Source organism: Rhamphochromis sp. 'chilingali', assembly GCF_963969265.1.
Source record: "Rhamphochromis sp. 'chilingali' genome assembly, chromosome: 15".
NCBI classification, from domain to species: domain Eukaryota; kingdom Metazoa; phylum Chordata; class Actinopteri; order Cichliformes; family Cichlidae; genus Rhamphochromis; species Rhamphochromis sp. 'chilingali'.
In genome coordinates this window covers 16,156,202-16,179,519 of record NC_137942.1, presented here as the reverse complement: position 1 = coordinate 16,179,519, position 23,318 = coordinate 16,156,202, and the positions used below count along the sequence as shown (strand labels likewise).

At 43.0% G+C, this 23,318-nt stretch overlaps 1 protein-coding gene across 3 annotated transcripts in view; it reads left to right on the top strand.

Moving 5' to 3' along the window:
* Positions 1 to 23,318, top strand: part of prkcab (protein kinase C, alpha, b) — a 122,687-nt gene that overhangs the window by 67,799 nt on the left and 31,570 nt on the right. For all 3 annotated transcript variants that reach the window (XM_080905367.1, XM_080905366.1, XM_080905368.1), the window contains 2 exons: positions 14,730 to 14,841; positions 16,637 to 16,765. In XM_080905367.1, the coding sequence (XP_080761493.1) occupies positions 14,730 to 14,841; positions 16,637 to 16,765 (241 nt within the window). The remainder of the gene's footprint in view (positions 1 to 14,729; positions 14,842 to 16,636; positions 16,766 to 23,318) is intronic.

Sequence of the window (23,318 nt, the reverse complement as noted above, 5' to 3'; positions counted from 1 at the left end):
GATCTCAACACTAGATCTGCTAATTAGATAGCAACGGGAAAGGATTAAGGGCCGAACACCTGTGTCTGCTCGGTTTGATTTTACTCTGTACTCATTTTACTCTGTGTGTTTTATCTGTGTGTGTCTACACATTTAGTTCTTAAGTAAAATTTGGTCTTATATGTGTTTAAAAACAGAATGCTTTCATTTGCAATGAAGTTTTTATTTGAAACTGACAAACTTGAGCCGTGCTTTGTTGTCATTTTAAACTTGCTCATATTCATAAATATCATCAGTGCCCTGGCCTCACATACAGCCTTATACTATATACAACAGAGTCAATGAGGCAGTTTGTTCATCTCCAACCAGGCAGTAATGTGAAGCGTGGATTGAGGACACGATCAATAGTTCTACGATTATGAGTGTAACGAGCGTGTGATGGCTCTGTCGTTCGTGATAAATTTCCTGTGAATATTTCTGAGGCATCATCTGTGATGCATTATGCCTTGGTAAAACAAGTGAAGATATATAGGGAGCAGACATTTGCAAGGATCACTTGTGAACAGTGGCTGTATTTAGTTTCCAAGATGAGTGGCTGCCTTGTTCTACCAACTTGAGGTGGGACAGTCCAGTCTAAGCTGTTTTTGATCCTTTAATCCTCCTATTTACAGTACTATGCAAAGGTTTTGCAAAGGTCCTTTGTATCCAAGGAGAACTTTTAAAAAAATGGTTTCTTTGGACATTGGCTGCATGAATGTGCAGATAATGACAAAGACAACACAGGTATAAAATATAATTTTTTTTGGACCAACAGGATAAAGAACTATTAGCAAAAACTTTTACATATCTCAGCATAGGGCTGTTCGATATAACAATATATATATCAGATGACGATATAAAAACGTCTATCGTTTCCTATTACGCTATTGTTTGTTTCGTAAAATAAACTGTTTACAGCAATATATTTTCAGCTTTTGATGGTCACTGTAGTGGCTATATTAATTTCTTAAAGTTCTCTCTTTCTCTTATATTTAATATAACAACAGTACGGACAGACAAGCGCCTGTTTTTACGTGCTGTCGTTAGCAACAATGATGGTAAAACCATCGCGTGGCTCTGCCGTCCGCTTGTTTGTTTTTCACGTAACACTTTCACAATAAAGCTCAAGCTCCTGTTGAGACTTTTCCAAATAATCTGAATCATGTGAAAGAGTATGCAGAGAGTTTACAGATGAGAAGCAAAATTCAGAGACATCAGGTGCTAAAAAATAAGCCTTAGACTCAAACTTCGAAAGAAAGTGGTGGCCGTTACAACTTATGTCTAAAAATGTACAGTTTCATGCATCGGTTAAAACACTGGACTCCAGGTAAAGGATGCCCAGCTGAAAACACTTCACGCAAGTCGAGTTGCCCAAGAGTCACAGAATTTACAGAAAATGTTACATTTTTGTGATTTATATCGTTGTCAGGACGATAAATGTCTTATATCGGGATATGAGATTTTGGTCATATCGCACAGCCCTGTCTCAGCATGGTGTGCAGTGCATCCTTAAGACAATTTGAGGAAACTGGACAAAACAGTGAAGAATATAAAATATAATAGAATAAAAGAATATAAAATGTAATGGCAGACCCAAAAGGTGATAGAGAGAAGTAAGACAAGAGGGACAAGATAGGAGAGAGCAGAGAGGAGAGCCGGAAAGGGGCGCCCGATCTGGCTTCCCACACCTCCCCGCTGGATCGGGCTGTACGCTCTACCTCCCCACTGCCTCCCAGAAAAGGGAAGAAGAGCAGAGGGGAAAAGAGCGGAATATTTCTTTTCTCTCGCGGTTAGCTGACTGCCTTAGCTGCCCAAGTGCTGTCAGCCCTTTTTAACCATAGCCAGTGACTGGTCCTCTCAGCAGTGTTAGCTAGTTCTCTTATAGCCTGCCGTTGCGCCTGTCCTCTGATCCCAATCTCTCTAAGCAGTTTTGCTGTTGTACTGGCAACAAAGCCCCTGCACCCCACTTCCACCTTGATCTTCCAGCCTCTGTCCTCTGCCTCAGCTGCCAAGTTGGCATACCGCAGCTTCTTACACTCAAACGCTTCCTCAATTGCTTCCTCCCATGGTACCGTCAGCTCAGTGATGTACGCAAGTTTTTGGGAGTTAGACCAAAGGACGAGGTCTGGTCGCAAAGTTGTTGTTACGATCTCTGTGGGGAAAAATTAGCCTCTGTTCCAAGTCTGTTTGCATCTGCCAATCCCTGGCAACCTTCAGTGGGCCCAGATCTGGGTTTGAGGGGCTTGTCCTCAGCTTGTCTCCTTCCCGGACAAATGTTGATGAAAACTGACGCTCCTCTTGGTTTATGAAAGGTTGAGCGATGATGGATTTTCTTTTGGGCTCAACTTTCTCGGCTAGACACCTGAGAACCTGGTTGTGTTTCCATATGTATCAGCCCTGAGTAAGGCTAGTCCTACAACCAACCAAGATGTGCTTGAGTGTTGTGTTTAGAGGTCAGACGAGAGGTACAACTGTAAAACACTGCAGATGCTCTGTAATGGTTTAGGGCTCCAGTCAGTGGTGTTAAGGATCTTCTCAGAATTTATGGAATTTATGAATATAGAAAATTATCATTAGCACTATGCAAAACTACCTGGAATGCATATGATTGGCAACAGCTTCAATTCTCAGCATGTCAGTGATCTCAAACATGCTCCCAATGCAGTAAAGGCATACCTGGATAAAAAAAAGCACACTGCAACACTATCAGTCATGGATTGGCCTCCTCAGAGCCCAGACCTCAACATTACTGAAGCACTGTAGGATTGTAGTCATCAGGGTGTGGTTAACTATGTGATCACCGTGGATAACTACAGAAATGACGACACTTCCACACAATATAATCTCTGTAATCTGCTTTTTCTTCTCTTCTCCTTTTTATTTTGCTTTTTTGAAAACAGATTAAGAGTTCCTTAATCAGGAACAGCAACCTGAAGTTTAAATTTGTTTTAGAGGTGCTTAACTTCTACATTATAGCTTTTTATAAAGCTTTTTATAAAAGCATTTTATTGCAGCGCTGCTCTTTCAGATTATTACATGCACCTTGGATAGGTGCATGTAATTAACTGCAGGCTGGGTGTATAATAATGCTATAAAAGTAGACCCGGAAGTATGGGGGAAGACTGGTAATTGCCAGGTTGATGGTCTGTTAATCAGGCTGTTATTTTAAACTCTTCTCACCACATCAATCATCTACAACAAGAAAATGATACCGAAATAGTAATAAAGAAGAAAACCTGATGTATAAATAACCTAATACAAACCAACAGTTTTCTTCAGAATTTGTAATTTCACTTTTGAAACATCTTTTTTTAACGGATTATGTTTCTATGACTGTTCTGGTAATTTCACTGGTGTGCACCATAAGCCATATGAGACGCTCAAGACTAATAAGTCTTCTCATGGCTTCAGCTAGATATCCAACTGCACAATTCATATTAAAGAATCACTGGAAAGTTGCTCTCATTGCTCTCTATACCATTCCTCACTAATGAGCTTGTTCGCACACTCCCGGTGTGTGTCTGTGTGCCTGCGTGAACGCATGCAGCAGTGCATCCTTTCATGTATGCGAGAACCATGATATACTAATGCTTTTTGATGTTTGAATCTCTAAAAAGACCAGAAAGGCATGTAATCAGAGGAGGCACACAACAAACGACGCATTGACGAGACGTGTATTATGCTGCCGCTGGAACAGGCAGGCCATGGGGTGAAAACACCCTTACACTCCATCACTTCATATAACATCAGGGAGCTCGGAAATGGCAAAATACTGCAAAATAAAGTCTCCATGAAGCAACCTCGGGGCTAACATTTTTTAAATACAAATATCCTCCAGTATCTGTTTAAAAATTTCCACTTTGGATTGCCTGGCTGTAAATCGGTCTTTAACATAATGCGGCTTACAGAGGGATAGTCTGATAACAATGGTCCAGTAAACACTCAGGAGCTGCAGGTGGAGAGAGAGAGAGATGGGATAGCTCTAATTAAATCAGTGATGGATAGAGGTACCTTTACAAGCATGATTTGAAGATACAGATGAACCCGGAGACAGCAAATGCATGCACAGTTGTCACTGTGAGTCTTCTTTGATGGGTGAAACGTTAGCTGGGAGATAATAAAAGCGGCGACATGATAAAGAGCAACTCATTATGCTGTTTTTAAATCAGCAGCGCTTTCTAGTTTTCAATGACCTTTGACAAGTTTTGGGTTTTTTTCCCCCCTTTTATCGCCTGACCTCCTTCTCTCTAAGTCTTATTCTGCTCGTCTCAAGTAGTTTTTCTGCTGTTGATATAGCTCGTGTCAGCTCTGCCGCCCTCTGTCCTCTGTCTTCTTTTTCTTTCATACTGAGTCACGGCTTCATTATTGTTTTTATCAGTGATGACAGATTAGTCCCTGTGATACGATTGATTGCTTGAAGCAAAACCCCATCCCAGGACTCGGGTGGCTGTCAGGGTTTGTATCTGTATAGTTAAGTGTGTGCGTGTTTTATGCATGGGTGAATGAGAAAGAGGGATAAAGTCAGTGTGAACTGGTAGACAAGTTACGGTTTGGTGATCGTATTTGATATGGCAGTACTAGAACTGTAATTTATTTTACTCACGATGACTAGAAATCCTAAAAGAACCCATGATGAAGCATATATTTCTCAGTCCAAATCTTTATTCCATTTGTTTTAATATGTGGTATGATTCTGGAGAGTTCTGATGACTCTAGAGTATGTGTAGGAGCACGGGGAACAGGAAGAGGGGAAACTCAACAATGATGCTCTGACAAAGACGAGAGGAAAGACAGGATTATAACCCTGGAGTGGGAACAAGAGACAGGTGAACGCAATTCAGTCACACAAGCCTAAAGACTGGTCTGCGACTCCATGGCAACCACTAAAGAGAAGGGTGTTTATCCCCACCGTTTGGCAAGTGGGGGTATACACGTTAAGTGGTAACTTAGATTTCAAAAGGCTCAGCTTTTACTTTGAATGCGAATGGTGTCTGTTTACATTTACTCGTTGAGTAGTTGGCGAGTTTTCCCTGAGAAAGTCGCTAGCAACCTGCAAGCAACCAAAGGTACCAAGGGGGTTCTTGATGCAGCACCTTCTCTGCAGCTGAAACATGCTTTTTTTCCCCCCCTTCTAGCGACCAGTTGCCAGCTGTTTTCTTGATCTGTGGGCCTGAGACCTCCAGTGAAACTCATGTTTGATTTAGACTTTTGCGATGAATCTTCCAGCGTGACGTCGGCCACATGAGCTATGCAAGCTTCCCACATCATTGTCATTACTATTCATCACATGAATGGCTGACGTTCATGCTTGTGCTGGTGCACTATGTGTTAATTACCTTGTGGTTGTGTCCTGGTGTTTGGTAAGTGGTGCCAGACGTGATAGAAACAAGTAAAATGTTGGGATTTATTTCTCCCCCCCTTTGGGTCCTCGCTTTTTTTTTTTTTTTTTTTTTTTTTTTCTAACTGACATCAGAAACAGCAGTATGCGACATTACGTGATGGCAGAGCTTCAGTTCATCCTTTGTCATTTTTTTTTTTTTTTTTTTAAATAAATAGGACAGGGGGAATGAATGAGAGAAAGAGGGGGAGAGAAAGAAAGAAAACCCAAGGGGAGAAGAGACGGTGAGAAGGGGGGGGAAGAGAGAGAAAAAAAAAAAGAACTCCTGGGTCACCTGTATGGAGAAAAAAAAAAAAAAAACAAACAAAAAAAACAAACAGAGGAGACAGCAAACAACAAAGAGCAACATAATAATAGAGAAAACAAAGCACCATCACAATAAACTAGCTAGTCATAGATATCAGTATTTACTAAATAATAAACGATATTGTGCAGCACGCAAGATAGACAGCGCACAGTGTGCTTTGAGGCAGCAGCCAAGAAAGCTTTAGTCCGCGTCTGTGAATACCCATGTGTGCATACCTGTGTGGATCAGCATGCTTGCATTCCAAAGGTTTCTCCATGTAATGATCTGCTAGGGAGTGTGGGGGGGCCACAGCCCCGTCCTCCAGGGTGTGAAGCGGGTATGGAGGAGATCAAAACTCCAGACATCCAGAGGCCCCCAGAACACAAGAGACCATGGAAGACCAACAGAGGGGCAGCCGCGCCATGCCCTCCTGGGTTTTAATTGCACCTTAGAACACATATGCATCAACACTACAATGAGCGGGTGGAGGGAGGTTTGGAGTCTTCTCCCACCCCCATTCTCTGCGGCCTGCTGGAGCGGGAGGGCTAGTAGGAGGAGTTGGCCGTCCGACTGCGGTCTGGGGTGTGGGGCCTCCCTGCTGCTGCGGAGTCGGGGTGGTCTGCCTCTCCCCACCGCAGGGAAAAGGGTAACACCACCTGGGTCTGGGTGCAATTCCCCCTTCCAGGGGCAAGGGTACCTAGACCCGGTTTGTAGAGTACGCTTGGGGAGTGTGATTGTGTGTACAGCGTCTCTTTATGTCTGTCTCCACGTTGGTTGAGTGTGGAGTGAGTGCATATGAGAGCATGAGGGTGGGAATGGATGTTTGTGTCTGTGTGTGCCTGTATGTCTGTGTCTATATGTCAGGTTGGGTATCAGACGCCACCTCTCTGGGGACACCTCAGGCCCTCCAAGGTTTGGAGGCCTATCTCCACCCACCACCACTTCCCCTGCCGGTGGCGGACTCCCTCAGGTGTCGGTGTGTTGGTGGTTCTTTGTGTCTGGGGGTGGGCGTCCGGGTACACACCGGCTCACTCCTTGGCGGCCGCTTGTCGGGGCCTGGGGCCTGGGGCTCGCTCGGGCCCCCTTTGGAGGTGGGGTGCCCCCGGCCTCTCGGCCTGGGGCTTGGTCACTCAGGCACAGCTGGGGGCCGGCGGAGCTCACGGGCGCGTCACTGCAACTCCCCCTGACTTCTGCTCCGCGGCTGCTGGGCGAGCCCTCATCTGGGACTCTCCTCAGCTCTTACTGGGTCCTCGCTTTTTGTCGTTATATTGACGCCATGTTTGCAATTCCTTGGAGGTCCAAGTCGGATTATGATGTGAGGTTTCAGAGGGGTTTACAATTACAACATACCTAGTGTGCAGATTTAACACAGAAAAGAAAAAAGTGGCAGGAAATGGACAAATTGACTGTCCTAAACAGGCCAGGCACAACGGTGGGCTGCACTGATGTGACGAGTGGTTACATTTCCAGGGAGGCGGCCGTGAGGTTACAGTGCAGGGTTTCAGAGGGGTTTGTGCATGTAGCTTTAACACAGAAGTATAAATCGCCTCTGGCAGACAATCACAGCAGAGGCAAAGGAACAAAAGCAGCAAGTGAAATCAAAACAAGACACAAGAGAAAACTAATCTTTAAAGTAACACTGAGACATGCAGTCAGAGACAGGGGAACCACAGGAAATACTAGAAACACAAACAAATAGTGAACACATATAACGGAGACAAAATAAATTACACTAAATACATTATAAAAGATAATTCCTGCAAAAGTTTTTCACCCCTTGCCTCTCTGGGCTTCCATACCTTTTAATCCCAGCTTAAAATGTTTTCTTGTGCCTTTGATTCACTTTGACTGTCACTGTGGATCGTCCCTCTGTGTAAATAGTTGTCTGGGCATTGTGTACGCCAGCCAGTTCACTAAAGCCCACGGTGGCTTGAATGTGGAAAGTCTCAACTCTTGGCCTGGAGATTTGGTATTACTTTGATGCAACAAACCCGCCCACCCACAAACACACTCGCACACAAACGCTGCTCAACTTTCTCTCTGCCATCGTTCTCCTTTTTTGTCCATGTGTCTCTCTTTGTCTCCACATTGGTAGACCTCTATCTTTTTTTTCCTTCTATTATTTCTATTTCTATTAATTCTTCTTTTGCGCTGGTTTCTCTCCTTTTTGTTTTTCTGGTGCTCGTACCATCATACACACTCTAACAGACAGATGCGCACACAAACACTGAGGCACACTCATTTTAATGCAGTCACAGAGTGCAATAAGCAGTGTGTGCCCTTCACCATCGCGGGTCAGACTAGCGCCTGTTCAGCCGAAGCTCTGGGCAGTGTTTGTTTGGGCGAGCCTGACAACACTGGTTGTTTTGGGTTCCACTCTACCGGCAGAGAATAACTGATGATTCTCTCAGCTAAAAACAACCCTGCGCAGTCCTTTCTTTCACCTGACCTTGAGCTTGGAAGAAAAGGGAGCATTTCATCACGTGTATCTGGCTATGAGATTGGCACTCTTTCTTTTCTTCTTCTTGTTCCTTTACTTCTAACCAGACTCTCTTCATAGTTGCACAGCACATGCTTAATTTTATTAAACCTCCTTCTCTCTTTCTCTTAGTTTTTTTTCCTGCCTGCTTTCAATCTATCACTGCATTTTCTCCAGCCCGTTATCACCATAGCAACTGTACAGTTGTTCACTTTGTTACCCCAGGTGCCTTTTTCCAACATGCACACAGGCACTCACACGAGCATGCACATTCTTGCATAAACACAGTATGATTCTGGTCTTTTAATTTAATTGTAGTTTCATTGTTTTTCTCTGTTGGTGTTTTTGAGGAATTTAATTCCCCCCAGTGATGTCTGGGGACCGTTTTGCTGTTATCTAGTGTGTGATTGTGGAGCGCATAAATACAAATAAAGAAAATAAATAAATAAAAAGTAAAACGATGAACAGAAAAACAATTCCTGATGGAGCTTTGCTGACTTAAATCATTAAACCATTTCAGTTCTCCAATCTGTTCGTGTTAAAGCGAAGATCTGACATTCAGTTCCGAAGTTTTGCTTCGAGGAGGTTCGTGCTACTTTTCCCAGTAAGAGACCTGCGACTGCAGCGGAGCGCTGAGATCAGACCTGACAGGATAATGGAGTAGGCTGAGGTCACACCTCCTGTCTGGTGAACTTCCTTAACCTCCACAAAGTGTCTCTCTGTTAACCTGGGCCAGGTGAACCTTAAAGAACCTTTTGCTGTTGGTCCCAATTCTCCTGACAAATTTCCCATGGAAGTACTTTTAACTTTAAATTATATAAACACTTAAAAAAGGTTGCCTGTTGATATCACTGTGTCAGATTAGGCAACATGAAAGTCATACGATTCCTGGCAGAGATTCATGGCTGACTACACGCTGCAGCCATCTGGGACTGAGCTGCATCGGACTGACTTTCTTTTGTTCCATCTGGCAGCACCACCCTTTTTTAGCCTTGCCATGTTTTTTGACAGCTGAGGATTGGGCAGCACAGTGCTGCTGTGTTTAGCACTGTTGCTTTATAGTAAGAAGATCCTAGACTTGTCAGCTGCCTGGGGGCCTTCCTATGTGGAAGTGCAGAAAGTGAGTGACCTGGCAACATGGATCAAGATGGGTGAGACTAACTTTTCTCAACTTCCAGGCAGAGCGCGGGATACTGTTGATTGACATGTTTAATGGCAGTAAATACATTAGAGGGTTACCCAGGCAACCATAGTCTAGAATGTCTGCAAGCAAACAGCAGTCGGCTTCAAAGCCCCGAAAAGCGAGTTCCTTCCTCGCTTCCTACATTTGTCTGTATTAGCACTGCAACAGTCTGGCAACCAGCCTCTCACCCCATGACCACTGGGGTGTGAGTCTGGCAACCAGCCTCTCACCCCGTGACCACTGGGGTGTGCTACAGCCCCTCAGTGACCCCCAAATTGCATAAAGAGAAGAAGATGGATGGATTGCTTTATGTTCCACAAAATTAGTTACAGTCACACATGTATGCATGTTTATACATACAACTAGAGTTATTTTGGACAGGGTAAATGATGAGGTCATTGTTTAATAACTTTCCAGCACTGTATTTCATAAATTGGTTAGCAGCTTATACTGAAGAGACACTACTGTCATCCTCTGCTGCCACATGTGCTGCAGACAGTGCCGAGAGTGTTGTAAACAATCGAATCTGAGCAGTTCTGCAGAATAAAGTATAGGATATGATTACCCAAAACATCCCGAACTGGAAAAGTGTTTTTTGCCATCCATCCATCCTCTTAACCACTTATCCAGTTCAAGGTCACGGGGTTGCGAGTCCAGATGTCCAAACGCAAGGGGTGGGGTACACCCTGGACAGGTTGCCAGTCTATCCCAAGGCAGTTTGAAATCACCAATCAGCCTAACATGCATTTGGACTGTGGGAGAAAGCTGGAGTACCCGGAGAGAACCCACACAAGCACGGGGAGAACGTGTAGACTTCACACAGAGAGGCCTCAGCCACCCGGTGGATTCTCAACCCAAATCCTCCTGCTGTGAGGCAACCACTGTTCCACCTTACGTGTGTGGATAGATAGATAGATAGATAGATAGATTATTGTTAGTTATTGTTACTGTTACCTGTTACGCTCTGAGAAACTCAGCAGCAGCAGAAGCATCTTGACTCACCACAGCCAAACCTCCCATTTTTAAGTCCACAGCTCTGTTTGTTAGTATTAATGCGGTTCATCTGATAACACCTTTCCTCAGCACAGTCCTGTATTCAAATAACTGAGAGGGTGTTTGAGGCTAAAAGGATGACCTGTCAAATAGGTTTGATACTTTCAGATGTTTTTATTTTGTGCATTATGCAAGCGTGGTTTTGTGAATTTTATTTTCCAGTGCCTGGGCTCTGTGACTAACCTCCTTACATTTTTGACTGTCTCTTGATGAACTGTGAATCATGTTTTTCATAGCGGCTTCAACAACAATGAAAACTGAGTAGCAGACAAACAAGTCACCTGTAGAACGCCGCTATTGAAAGCTCCAGTCGATGTTGATGTGCATGTTTGCTTCTAAGCGAACAAAGCAAGTACGAATATCTTTCAGTGTTTCTCTCAGCACCCAGCGATGAATGACTTGACACTTTTAAAAGGCCCAGAGGGCCAAAAACCTCTGTGTAAAGAAACAGCTCAGGATTGTTTTAATTCATTATCTGCATCACCAGATGGAAAAGATTAGAACGCGCCGGTGTCATCAGGTAATATTTAGGCAATATTTAATTTTCAGAATTTATACTGGATATAAAATGACACTAATAGAGATTTTGGGAGAGCAAACAAAGAAAAACGGTCCGGTTGAAGCCAGAGAAACAGTTTAACTTTAAAAATAGTGTTATAGACTAACACAGATGAGATCAGAGCCACCACAGTGTGCTGCTGGTGACTTTTACCACTACATGTGATTTGTTTAGCAGCCTCTGAGTTGACAGACCATGAGAGACGGAAAAAAGCAGCTTGATTCAAAGGTGATGTGGAAACAATGGTCCAGCTGGTGAATAGGGATCCCAAGGCTGAACGGGCCAGTCGAAAAAGCCATGCAGTGCTAACGGCAAAGGTTTCCCTGAGATATTAAGGCTTTGTGCCTCATACTCACATCAAGCAACACGGGCCCTCTGACTCTGGTGGAAAAAATGAAAAACATCCATAACTGTGTGTTCACTCAACCAAACTGTGGATTTTTTTTATTTTTTAAATGTGGCAGCGTGGGCCACAATCAAAAGCTGCCAAGTGTGCTGCCTCTTCAAGTGTTTGTACATTTAAATATTATGCATATTAGTGTTTTTGAAACCTAATCACAACAAAGAAAGAAACAACTTGTTGTTCTTTTTCCTTCTTTTTTGGAGATCTGAAACATCTGTACAAGAGAGATCCTGCTAATGGTGTTAGCCATGTTCTATGATTCATGATCGTCTCAAACAGTGTGTAATGTGCAATCGCCTGATTTGCATTGGTTTATACTAGTTGAAAAAAATAATACAAATTAGTCACTTTCGCCAAAAGAAGGTTTTATCTGCACTTCCATCTTCTGTAATGAACATTTGGTGGTGCTTCTTGATGCATGCTCAATCATCCAGGTAAGTAAATCCCCAAAAGTTGATTCTGTTCATCTGGACGTAGCGATGTAGCGACGTAGCGTTTTCAGCATTTTCCCCAATCTTATAAACAGATTGGGGAAACCTGCAGTCAGCTGAGACTGAAGAAGTCACTTGGATGAGTGATGCAACATTTTTCCTACTGAAAACACTACTTCCAGATGAACAGAATCAACATTTTGGGATCTGGTGGTGCTGTGGATACTGCTAATGTTGGTATTGGTATTGGTTTTGAGCAGGAAGTCCAGGTGGGTTATGCTACGTACGCTTAATTTATTCTATTCTAACTTTAAGAGAGGTTTTGGGGCAAGTATGTGGTGATTTTGAGATACTGATGGTGTTATGATGTCTTATATCATCATCTTGCTTATTAGAGATCGCCAGGCAGTTCAAAAGAGAGCCAGAAAGAGAGGGAGAGAGAAATTAGTTTGAGCCTGTGCAAGTATTAGATTTTGGTTATGATGTGCATCTGCACTTATCTGTGCGCCTTCACTAGTACATTGTTCGGAATCCAAGGTTACTAAACACATTATGTTTTCACGCCCTGCCTCTTCCTGCAATCCTGAGTTAAAGACTCGGGCTGCAAGTACATGAGAAAAAAATACAATTTTATTACAGCCTTAGCTCCTGAGAAGAGTGGGAGCAAAAGCAAAGAGACAGTGACATAGCGTTAAAGAGAGAAAACCTATAAAAGCTTCAGAAAAAGCAAGAAACTTCCTGGGCTCCCTGTCCACAGATTGCTGGGGAAAGGAGTGAGGAAAAAGCTGGATAAAGACAAAGAAAGGCACGGGAACAGAGAGCAGAGAGATGTGAGCTCTCTTCAGTTGCTGTTTGGGTCCCTGGTGTCTGCAGTTCTCTCAGCAAGTCTCTTTTAGGATAAATTCACTGTTCCAACAATTGAATAATGGAGAGGAAGAAGTGTTCATCCAACAATAAGTAGGTAAAAATGGTCTGCAGAATACCCGAGAGAAAAGACAGTCGGGACACAAGGGCCTGACCAAAACGCCATCTTTTTTTACGTCTTTTTTTTTCCTCACAAGAAAAGCCTCGAAGAAAGGCTGGAGGAAAGGGGTAAAAATAGGCATGCTTACTAAAAGAAGAACATGTTAATTAGACTTTTCTGGAACCCTCACGCCACTGAGTCATTCCCCTGCCAATCACACCCTAACGGCTCCCTCCTCTTTCACACACAGGCTTTCCTCCGCCCTCCCTCTGCTGTCATCTCTCTCGCGCTCTTCTTCTGTCATTTTCTTGTTTATCTGATTTAGCGTGTTTGTGGAGAAAAGGGCATTTTTCAATGATGCGGGCCCACGTACTCGGTCAGTGGCCTGGATAATTACACATCCAGCCACTCTGACACATTTCAGAATGATGGAGGCAATGCTGGTGGGGGTTTATCCACCCTCATTTGCAGGCCTTTAATTATAGCTATGTTTATTTTGTGGTGACTGTGGAAATTAGCTAACCTGGTGAACACATTGGAAGAAATGTTGATTTAACATGTTGCAAAGAAATTCTTAAGCTGCAATCCATGTTTTTCTAAGATTCTTGTGTCATAGTTCAGCGGTCCCAACTTTTTTTTGTGCCACGGACCGGTTTAATGTCTGACAATATTTTCACAGACCGGCCTTTAAGGTGTCGCAGACAAATACAACAAAATAAAATGATACAACCAAGTCAAAATCTGTGGTATTTTGTAAATATAATAATAAATGCGAATTCACTGTGTAATTGTGTAACTTTATTAGCAGCGTCCTCCTGAAATGCGCTAACAACATTGAGAGTAACATCCTCCTTTCTGCCCCTTAATGCTCTCTGGTCGCTATGGTAACGTGTAAATATTTCTTTCAAAATAAGACACACAACTACAACACAGGAAAAGACCCCGGGAAACAGAGTTAGCGATAAAAACCCTGAAAACCGTACATTTCACACCCAAGCCTCAACTTTCGCGGCCCGGTACCAAACGACTCACGGACCGGTACGTGGCCTGGAGGCTGAGCGCCGCTGTCATAGTTGATCAGAAACTCCAAGCTTAAAAATTGGCATGTACAATGTATTCAATACTGTTGAGGAAGCTGGTTAACATTGTATCTATCCTAGCATCAGTTACATACAGTACTGTGGCAAAGTCTTGAGCTACCACTGATTTCTTTTTAATTGGGTAGGAAAATGGGGAACTATGTGCAGAGATTTATTGAAACAAGCATACAGTGAAACGCATAAAAGCAAAAGAAGATTTTATACAATTCTAACAAGCTTGAAAGTCGATATTTGATACGACCACCTTTATTCTTTAACACAGCCTGACTTTCTAGTCAGCGTTCTTGTCATTTCCTTAAGTTGTCTTCAGGAATAGTTTTCCAGGCTTCCTTAAGGCCATTCAAAGCTCTTCTTGGGGGTCGGCTGCCTTTTGTTCTTTTCTCTGTTAAGATGATCCCACAGTGCATCAGTAATGTTGAGATCCAGCATCTGGAGAGACCAATCCACGACTGATATGACTGATGTGTTTTTCTATCCATGTATGCTTTTTACTGCATTGGCAGTGTGTTTGGGATCAAACCATTACAAAGCCTACACTGTGTTTTACAGATGGCTGTGGACTCACCCCTCAGGTCCTGTGGCAGCTCGTTGCTGGATTTGTTCTTGTTTCTTTTTTATGTTTGAATGATTCATGGGTCAGTGTTAAATGGATTAACAAATACAAAAATACTCTGAAAATGGTCGTGGTCAAGGACTGAACTGAAAATAAGTGAAAAAGCAGCCAATGTCCAAAGTAAAACTTTAAACTTTCAAAAACTATTGCTCAAGACCGCTTTGAAAAAGAAAGTCAAAATAAAAAGAAATGAGGTGTGACTCGCTGTAATCATCTTACTGTTTTCTGTCTTTGTTGCCCAGGACCCCAGAAGCAAGCACAAGTTCAAGATTCACACATATGGCAGTCCAACCTTCTGTGACCACTGTGGCTCGCTGCTGTATGGGCTCATCCACCAAGGGATGAAATGTGACAGTGAGTATCACCTTGTTCACATGTGTGCATGTGAGCGTGCAGAGCGCGGCCGTGTCAAACACGCTGTGCCGGTTTACGTCCTAGAGCCGCACCTAATGAGAACAGATGGGAATAGGCTGGTACTGTACTACACTCAGACACATCTGCAGCCCAGGCACAATTCACTATCCTGCCCTGCTGAGTCTTCTGTGTGCTCCCATTCTTTCCACCCACGCTCCTCCTTCAAGTCTTCTTCCTTTTCTTTGCATGTATGACCCCGATCCGGCACCATATTTCCCTCATTTAAAGTCTCCTTTCCCTTCCACTTCTTTCCTTCCTTTCCCCTCCACTGTCCCTGGTATTTTCCCCTGATCACTTACTTCCACACCTCTTTTTCCTTCTCCAACAACAAATTTCTCTTTAGATTCTCCCACTTTTATATCCTTCACTGTACATTTCCTGTTCCCTCCTCCCCCCAAAGCCTCTTCATCCATCACCGTGCCTCATTCTCCCTTCCTCTTGTTCTGTCCATCCATCTGTGGGTCTCTGGTGGTGGCCTCATCACAGATGGTAATGGGAGCACACCAGAACAAATTGATGTGGGGAGGCCATCGCTATTACGAGCTGCTTCCCCATCTCTCGTCTCTCCTTGTCTCCTCTCGGCATGTCAGCCTGACAAGCCTGCCAAGAAGAGGAAGGAAGGGAAGAGAGCAGGAGAGACGGATGGAGGGTTAGAGAGAGGAGGACAAAGTGCAGTATATAGAGGGGAAGAAAGGCTGTAAGAAAGTCAGGTGGCACTCTAGCTCATCCCAGGGCGATAATTTAATAATTAAAAACACATTTCTCGTCTGCCTTTTTGATTCGTGACAAAGAGCATCTTTAATTATTAGAATCCAGCAGCCTTTGCTCATGTTGTAACATGATTCAGCACATTTCCTACAACATCCAACCCACTGCTAGTCCGCTGAATGGTGATCTCATCCGCTCACAGGGATTATAGCACATCCATGTGGTGATTACTTATTGATGTTAAAGTACTAGACAGCACATTTGAGAAAGCAAGCGGTGCTTTTAATTACTGCTTTTAACCACTTGAAACAGGCATTTCTGATTACTCTCTGCAATAAATGTTTTGTCATGTTAGCACAGCATACAGCTCTTTGAGGGGCTCTGTCACTGTGATGCCTAAACACAACATGCTTCAATACTCATAGAGAAACTAATTAATATTTCAGTGGAAATATTCTGACTTACAGAGCTTACAAAAGGTGTCCAAACTTGAGCCTTGTATAACTGTTTTATCTGAAAGAGCTGCACTGCTTCACAGGCATCCCCTTTGCACTAGTAGAGTAGCTAAGGGCTTTATCTTTGTCAGTATGTGTCTGAAAGTGACACAACTTACTTTCTTGCCAGCATCTATGTAAGCACAGCAAAGCTTAGGATAAAGTTTAACTTACAATTATTAAATAATCTTGATCTTTTGCTAACTGGAGTAATTCTGTATATCTTCCTGCGTTGTGGTTCTCCTTCTCGAAAATGTATTATTTTTGTATATTTTCTTCAGGGGCAGAAGATGTTCTTTACATCAGCATCTTCTTTAGTATATGCAAATACAGTAACTCCTCTTACCCTAAACATTTCTGTTATATAAGTATTCAACCTCAAATTCAGCAAGTGTTAAATTAGCATTTAGCAATAGCATGAATTGTTGCATGACTGCACGCATAAGTCAAAAAAAAAAAAAGCCAAACACAAAGTCCTTTCCAGATGAAGTCAACCCTCTGTATGTTTGTCTCTGTTTCCTGTCTCTTTCAAGCCTGCGACATGAACGTGCACAAACAGTGTGTGGTCAATGTGCCGAGCCTGTGTGGGACGGACCACACTGAGCGCCGGGGTCGCCTGTTCCTCAAGATAGAGGTCAGCGTAGACAGGCTACACGTCACAGGTTGGTTTAAATTATTGTCTGTAAATCACTTGATTGCACAAAAGTACTCAGTCTCAGAGTTATGTTGGATGTATTCATATTCAATTTTTAACTTTAATCTACCACATGAAAAAGTTACAGCATTTTTCTAGATGTAGGGGAAGTTCAATTAGATATACACCATTGCTGTAGGGTTGGGAAGTTTAGTTGGAGCACCTCATGCTTAATTTATGCTACCACGGTTATGTCTGTTTACAGAGGTATTTGCCCACACGGAGCCTATGGAGAGGTGCTTGACATAAATGATGCTCTGTGTGTTGGTCAAATGCTAATTAGTGGACAAGTTGGTCGGAACAGGAATGGAAGCAGTAACAGAGCTCACTGGGAATGGGAAAAACAAGAAAAACAAGACATCAAAGATTAAAAAAAAAAATACAGCATGAAAAATACAGACAGTGGCTGCAGTGACTGCTTTTCATTGCTTGTTTTCACTTCAGGTCTTTGTGGCTAGCTGATGGATCAACAATAGCACAAGCAACAGTTACCTAGTGACGCTTTGTACCATTTTTTTGACACTACCCCCATTTGACAACAGTGGGCAGTCCGAAGCTGCTCATGACTCCCTGCGCACTTCCACTGTTGAACCATAATTTTCCCATTAGACCTCAGTCACACAGGCCTAAACCAGTTATCAAGTTTGGCAAGGTCACCGGCAGTTTCTAGAGGTTGTGGAAGATCAAACTCTTCAAGACGTATCCTCAGCAGATAGATGATGTATATGAGTGAAGCATAACCAAGAGGTTAGGACAGTGTACAAGAACATCTGTGTGGAATTTGGGTTGGAAGTCTCCATGTCCCAATGGGACACGCCAAACTATTTAAGGACAGCAAAGCGAACATCCTGTGGGACTTAAAAGTTCCAAACGTAAAAAACAAAAACAAAGCTGCTGGCTAACCAACCCGATACAGTGAGAAACATCAGAAGCTGAATAAATGTGGCAAACCCAAGCTGACAGCAACATCAGCAGTTGAAGGAACAAGTAGGCTTGGGTAATGCTCTAGCACAGGGGTGGCCAACCCGCGGCTCTCGAGCCGCATGCGGCTCTTTGCCTGGTTTCATGCGGCTCTTACGTTCATATCAAAGTTTATGTTTGTGTTTTGATTTTTTTTATGTTGTTGTTTTAAAATGTGCGCGTTCGCTTCGCTTGAGTTCAATACGGTATTTTTCATCAAATGCGCATGTGTGTGAGATGAAAATACCGCAAAGTTTCCCAGTAGGAGCAAGTTCGCCCTTAAAATGGCAGGAAAAAAATGCACAGCAAAAAGAAAATATGAAGATGAACACAGGACGTTTTTAACAGAGTGGGAGAGTTTATATTTTTTTGTTGAACGCAATGGTAAGCCATTCTGCCTTATATGTCAGACGTCATTAGCGCATTTCAAAGCTTCAAATCTTCAGCGCCACTTCAGCTCACTCCATGCTAACATCGACCAGGAATTTCCAAAAGGGACTGAACTTCGCAAGCACGAGTTGGCCACTTTGAAAAGTCAGGCAGAAAAGCAGATACAGTTTTTCCAAAAATTTACGAAGCGGTCAGAGACCATAACGCTCGCATCCTATCAGCTGGCTTGGAACATTGCACGGGCTAAAAAGCCATACAATGAAGGGGAGTTCGTTAAAAAATGCCTCAGTGATGTTGTTGGAATCTTGTCTCCTGAAAACGACAAATTAAAACGCATGGTATCAGACGTCCAACTGTCCCGCCACACTGTTGAACACAGAATATCGGACATTAACACGGCTATTGAATCACAGTTGCACTCTGACCTTCAAGCATGTGAGTATTTTAGTGTCGCATTGGATGAGAGTTGTGATATACAAGACAAGCCTCAGTTGGCAATATTTGCACGGTCTGTTTCAAACGTGTGTGTGTGTGAGACAGTGCACACAATGTTCATTGTTGAAAATGACTGGCCTGTGGTTTTAGTACTGTAGGAGTCCATTTCTGTCATTATCATGTTGGTGTGTGACATTTACAATAAATCTGGCTGAGCAGAGGTGTGTGTGTGTGTGTGTGTGTGTGTGTGTGTGTGTGTGTGTGTGTGTGTGTGTGAGAGTGTGTGAGAGAGAGAGAGAGAGAGAGAGAGGGAGGAAAGGATGGGTGATGTTCATGTGTGCCCATGCGTATGATGTGGCTCTTTGCGGTAACACAGTAAAAAAAAAGTGGCTCTTGGTCTCTGACTGGTTGGCCACCCCTGCTCTAGCATGTTTCTGGAGCATTACATGTTTCACTCTTAAGAAGCCAGGATGGATAACTCGCAGACCAAGGCCTTTACCAGAAAAAAAATTGGAAATCCTCCTTGAAGGTTTTCTATTTTGGGGGAGAAAATGGGGGAAACAAATTTAAAAAATCCCAATAAATTTAAACTACAATGTGGTAAAATCGTAATGTTACAAACGGCTTGTCCTGGTAAAAGTGAAAGCTGCATATTAGGATATGTTATTGGTACTCAGTATTGGTAAATTGGTAATGCAGAATATTTTATATTTGATAAATGGGTTTCTGTAAGTTTCTACATCATCAGTGTGACTCTCCAGCCCCTGAAACACCTTTAAAAGCCAGATATAGCAAAAACATATTAAAAATCAAATTTAAACAATTAAAAATTTAGTTTCAAAAAATTTGATGATTCATGCTCCACAGGTTTAAGTTTCCTCATCATTTTGTTATTTGTACTGTTAGATAACTGAGTCGTATGAAACCCATTACTTACTTTTAAAAGTTTATTTCTCAGCTGCTTTCTTTGGGCTGTTTCCCATCTTTTATTTTTTATTTTTTAATAAATTTTGAAAAGTTTTGAAAAAGAAAATGATCCACTGCCACTGGGGCGCAATGAATCTTGCCTTCTACGCCACGCTTTGATGTAATCCGCCTTTGAAGGATGCAATCCTTGAACTGGGACACAAATCTTGTCTGCTATTTCCATCGAGAAAAAGTTATTTTGCGATTATTATCTTTATTGTTTTATTACCCAGCCCCAGCTGTAATATAAAGTGTTACCTGATTCCAAATCACACTATTTGACAGAAGGATTTACTTAAAATCAGAATCGTGTTTATTGGCCAAGTATATGTGCAGACACATACAGGGAATTTGGTTCCGGTAGATGGTGGCTCTCAAGCACAGCAATGTAAATCACACACACACACACACACACACACGTGTCTATATACACACATTACACATACGTACACATACATACACAAAGCTGTGTAAACCAACTATAAATAACTAATCTAAACTTATATACATAAAATACAGAAATGAATAAAAACAAGAGGAACTAAATCCTCTTCAATTTTCCAGCCTGTAACTTAATAAAAACTGTGACTTATGTCTAAAAATAATGTAGCGTGCTACTTTGCCAGCATAAAAATCAACTCTTTGCTGCTTTTATAGCCTGCGTGCATGCGTGTGTGTGTGTGCGTGTGTTTTCAACACCTCCAAATTATCCTGTCAGTCATAAGCAGCACCTGGAGTGGAGATCTCTCTGGTGTTAAAAACCCTTTGGCAGTGAGAGAAATGACTGCTGGGTCACTTCCACAACCTCTCTCACTGTCACACTCAAGCACACACACACACACACACACACACACACACACACACACACACACACACACACACACACACACACACACACACACACACACACATACATGCGCACGCACACACATGCAATAGCCGGGCGAGACAGGGGTGGTCAGGGAATATGATTGCTGAGGCCAATAATTAGTTTCTAACTCAGTGCGGCTCAGACAGGAATAACCTGCAGCCACAGCGGGAGCAGAGTGGCAGATGTGATTGACGTGGAAATATATTGCTTTCATAAAAAAGTGTGTGTTCGTTTATAGTGTTCAAAATGGGGGGAAAATGAGGAATATTCAGCATCAGTCTGACATTGATTGTTCGGTCTGCTTGCAGTGCTTTTCAGTTGTTGTTGTTTTACTTTGCAGTTTATTATTTGGTGTGCTGCACACAACATCCAGCTCTTTTGTGTGTATTACTGCTTTGATCTGGTGCACTGCGCTGACAGCTACATGTCCTCTTTTATGTTCTTGTTTTTCGTCTGTCTGTGAATTTGACTTGTGGGATGGTGACGATGGGCAAACAAGGTAGGCTATTAGCCGTGATGATGACAACAGGGATCTCGTTGACATGGTTACCTCAGTCTTTTTGGCTAGACGGACACTGCTGAAAGTGAACGCGTTTGCAGAGACTGCGGCATAGGTGGCTGCTACCGTGCTGAATTGATAAGCCTTCTTTTTCTTCTGCCTTGCTGTCCTTGATTTTATGCTTACACACGCCACAACACCCACCAGCCTTCCAGTGTTTTTTAAATGTGTTTGTGCTACTTCTCACTGAATGTACCACAGTATGCTCTGCAGCACCTGCTACTGGCATTTGTGGCATTTGATATTTTGATAAAATATAAACTCTGGACTTCTGTGTTTGTTTTCATCATACAGCTGCTCTGCCTGTATTTGTCAGAGCTGCAACATGTGATTATTTCATTAGTCAGTCAGTTAGGTTTGTGCTCAAATCAATCAGACAGAAAAGTCAAGCAGAAAAAGTTGGGACCTCCTATACCTTCTGCAGCTCACATGCTTTAGTTTTTTATTGGTTTTTTAAAGGTTTTATTTTTGGGAAAGTGCATTTAATCTCATTGGCATTGGTGTTACTGTACAGTAGATTAAAGCTATGGATTATTTTCCAGCAATACAATGCATCTGAGGATGGTGGGATTGCACAGCAATACGATGCGGTCTGTCGTGGTGAAGAGAGAGCTGAGTGTAAAAGCGAAGGTCTCAATTTACCGGTTGATCTACGTCCCTACCCTCAGCTATGCTCACGAGCTGTGGGTAGGTGGCTTTATCCAAAGGATGGCTGGACTCTCCCTTAGGGTGAGGAGTACAGCCATCTGGGAGGGGCTCAGAGCAGAGCTGCTGCTCCTCCACATCGAAAGGAGCCAGTAGAGGTGGTCCGGGCATCTGATAAGGATGACTCCTGGGCGAGGTGTTCCACTGGGAGGAGTCCCCGGGGCAGACCTAGGACACTGTCTCTCGGCTGGCCTGGGAACGCCTTGATGTTCCCCTGGACAAGCTGGAAGAGGTGGCCGGGAAGAGGGAGGTCTGAGCTTCTCTGCTTTGGCTGCTGCCCCCGCGACCTGGGCCTGGATAAGCGTAAGAAAATGGTTGGATGGACGGACATTGCAAACCTATATTTAAAAGGCCATTCAAGTCGAGCAAAATAAGCAAAAAAGCTGTACTTATACACTCACTAGCCATTTTATTGGATATACCATGTAATACTCATGTAATACTTAGGTAAACTGTGCCGTTTCAGCAATGCTCAGTTGGTACAAAGGGACCCAAAGTCTGCCAGGAACACCAGAATATAGTGTGGACTTCTGCTGCTGCAACCCTGTGATTTGACTTGGGATTCAGAGGTGCTCCTGTATACCTTCATTGTACTGAGTGCCTATTTTAGGTACCATGGCCCACCACCACATCTCCATGCTTACATGCATTGACTTGCTGCCACGTGATTGGCTGATTAGATAGTAATGTTAACGAGTGGTTAAACACGTGTGCCTGATGAACTGACCGGTGAGTGCATTCAACTTCTAATGACACCCACTCTGAGAACCCGTTATTTAATTTTGTAGACAACATTGACTGTTTTCTTGCAAACAAGCAAAAACTTATCAAACCTTGAAGGGGGACATTATTCAGACTAAAGTGACTAGTTATTGAAATAGCCATGGTTAGTATTTTAATGGTCTATTACTGGCTCTGCCCACCTGCCAACGTACAACAAGCCCAATATTTGCTCTTCTTTTTGATACACATGGGTCTCCATTTGTCTATTCAGCTGTAAAAAGGTTCCACTTTGTTCAACAGAGAGTCATTAACATCATGTGTCTCCTGCTTGGTGTCAAGCAGACACATACAGTGAGTTCACAGGAGCTTCCTGTAGCTGGAAATGAAAGCTGTTAACATAATAATGTTGATGATTTCAGCTAAATAGAAGATCTTTATCATCAGGTGCAAAGAGCGCTTCTACTGTACCATGAAAGTTTTTAAATCCATAAATATAGATAAAGAGTTTTTCATCAAGTGAAATAAAGCTGAAAATGAGACTGATGCTGACACGCAGCTTTAAACATGATTGAGAGTTTTCTTTGGTAACAAGTAGATAAAGATCAACACAGGAGGGGCGGGAGAGAAAGTGTCTGCTTTGTTTTGGGTTGCGTGTTTTTTCCCCTCCTCCCTAACGACAGCGGTCTGAACAGCGAAGGCTCAGCTTGTTCTCTGGCTCCCCTCTGGCTCCCCTCAGACAAGTGGCGGGCCTTTGTGGTTCACCGCACGATGTGAACTTGATTAAATCTTTCCAGCCAAGAAAACAGACAAAGCTCTCGAGGCTCTCTCTCTGTTACCCGCTCCTCTCTGTCTCCTTCTTTCTCTCCTCTATCTTTCCTCCAATATTGACTTTTCGTGTTGTCTTCGCCTACC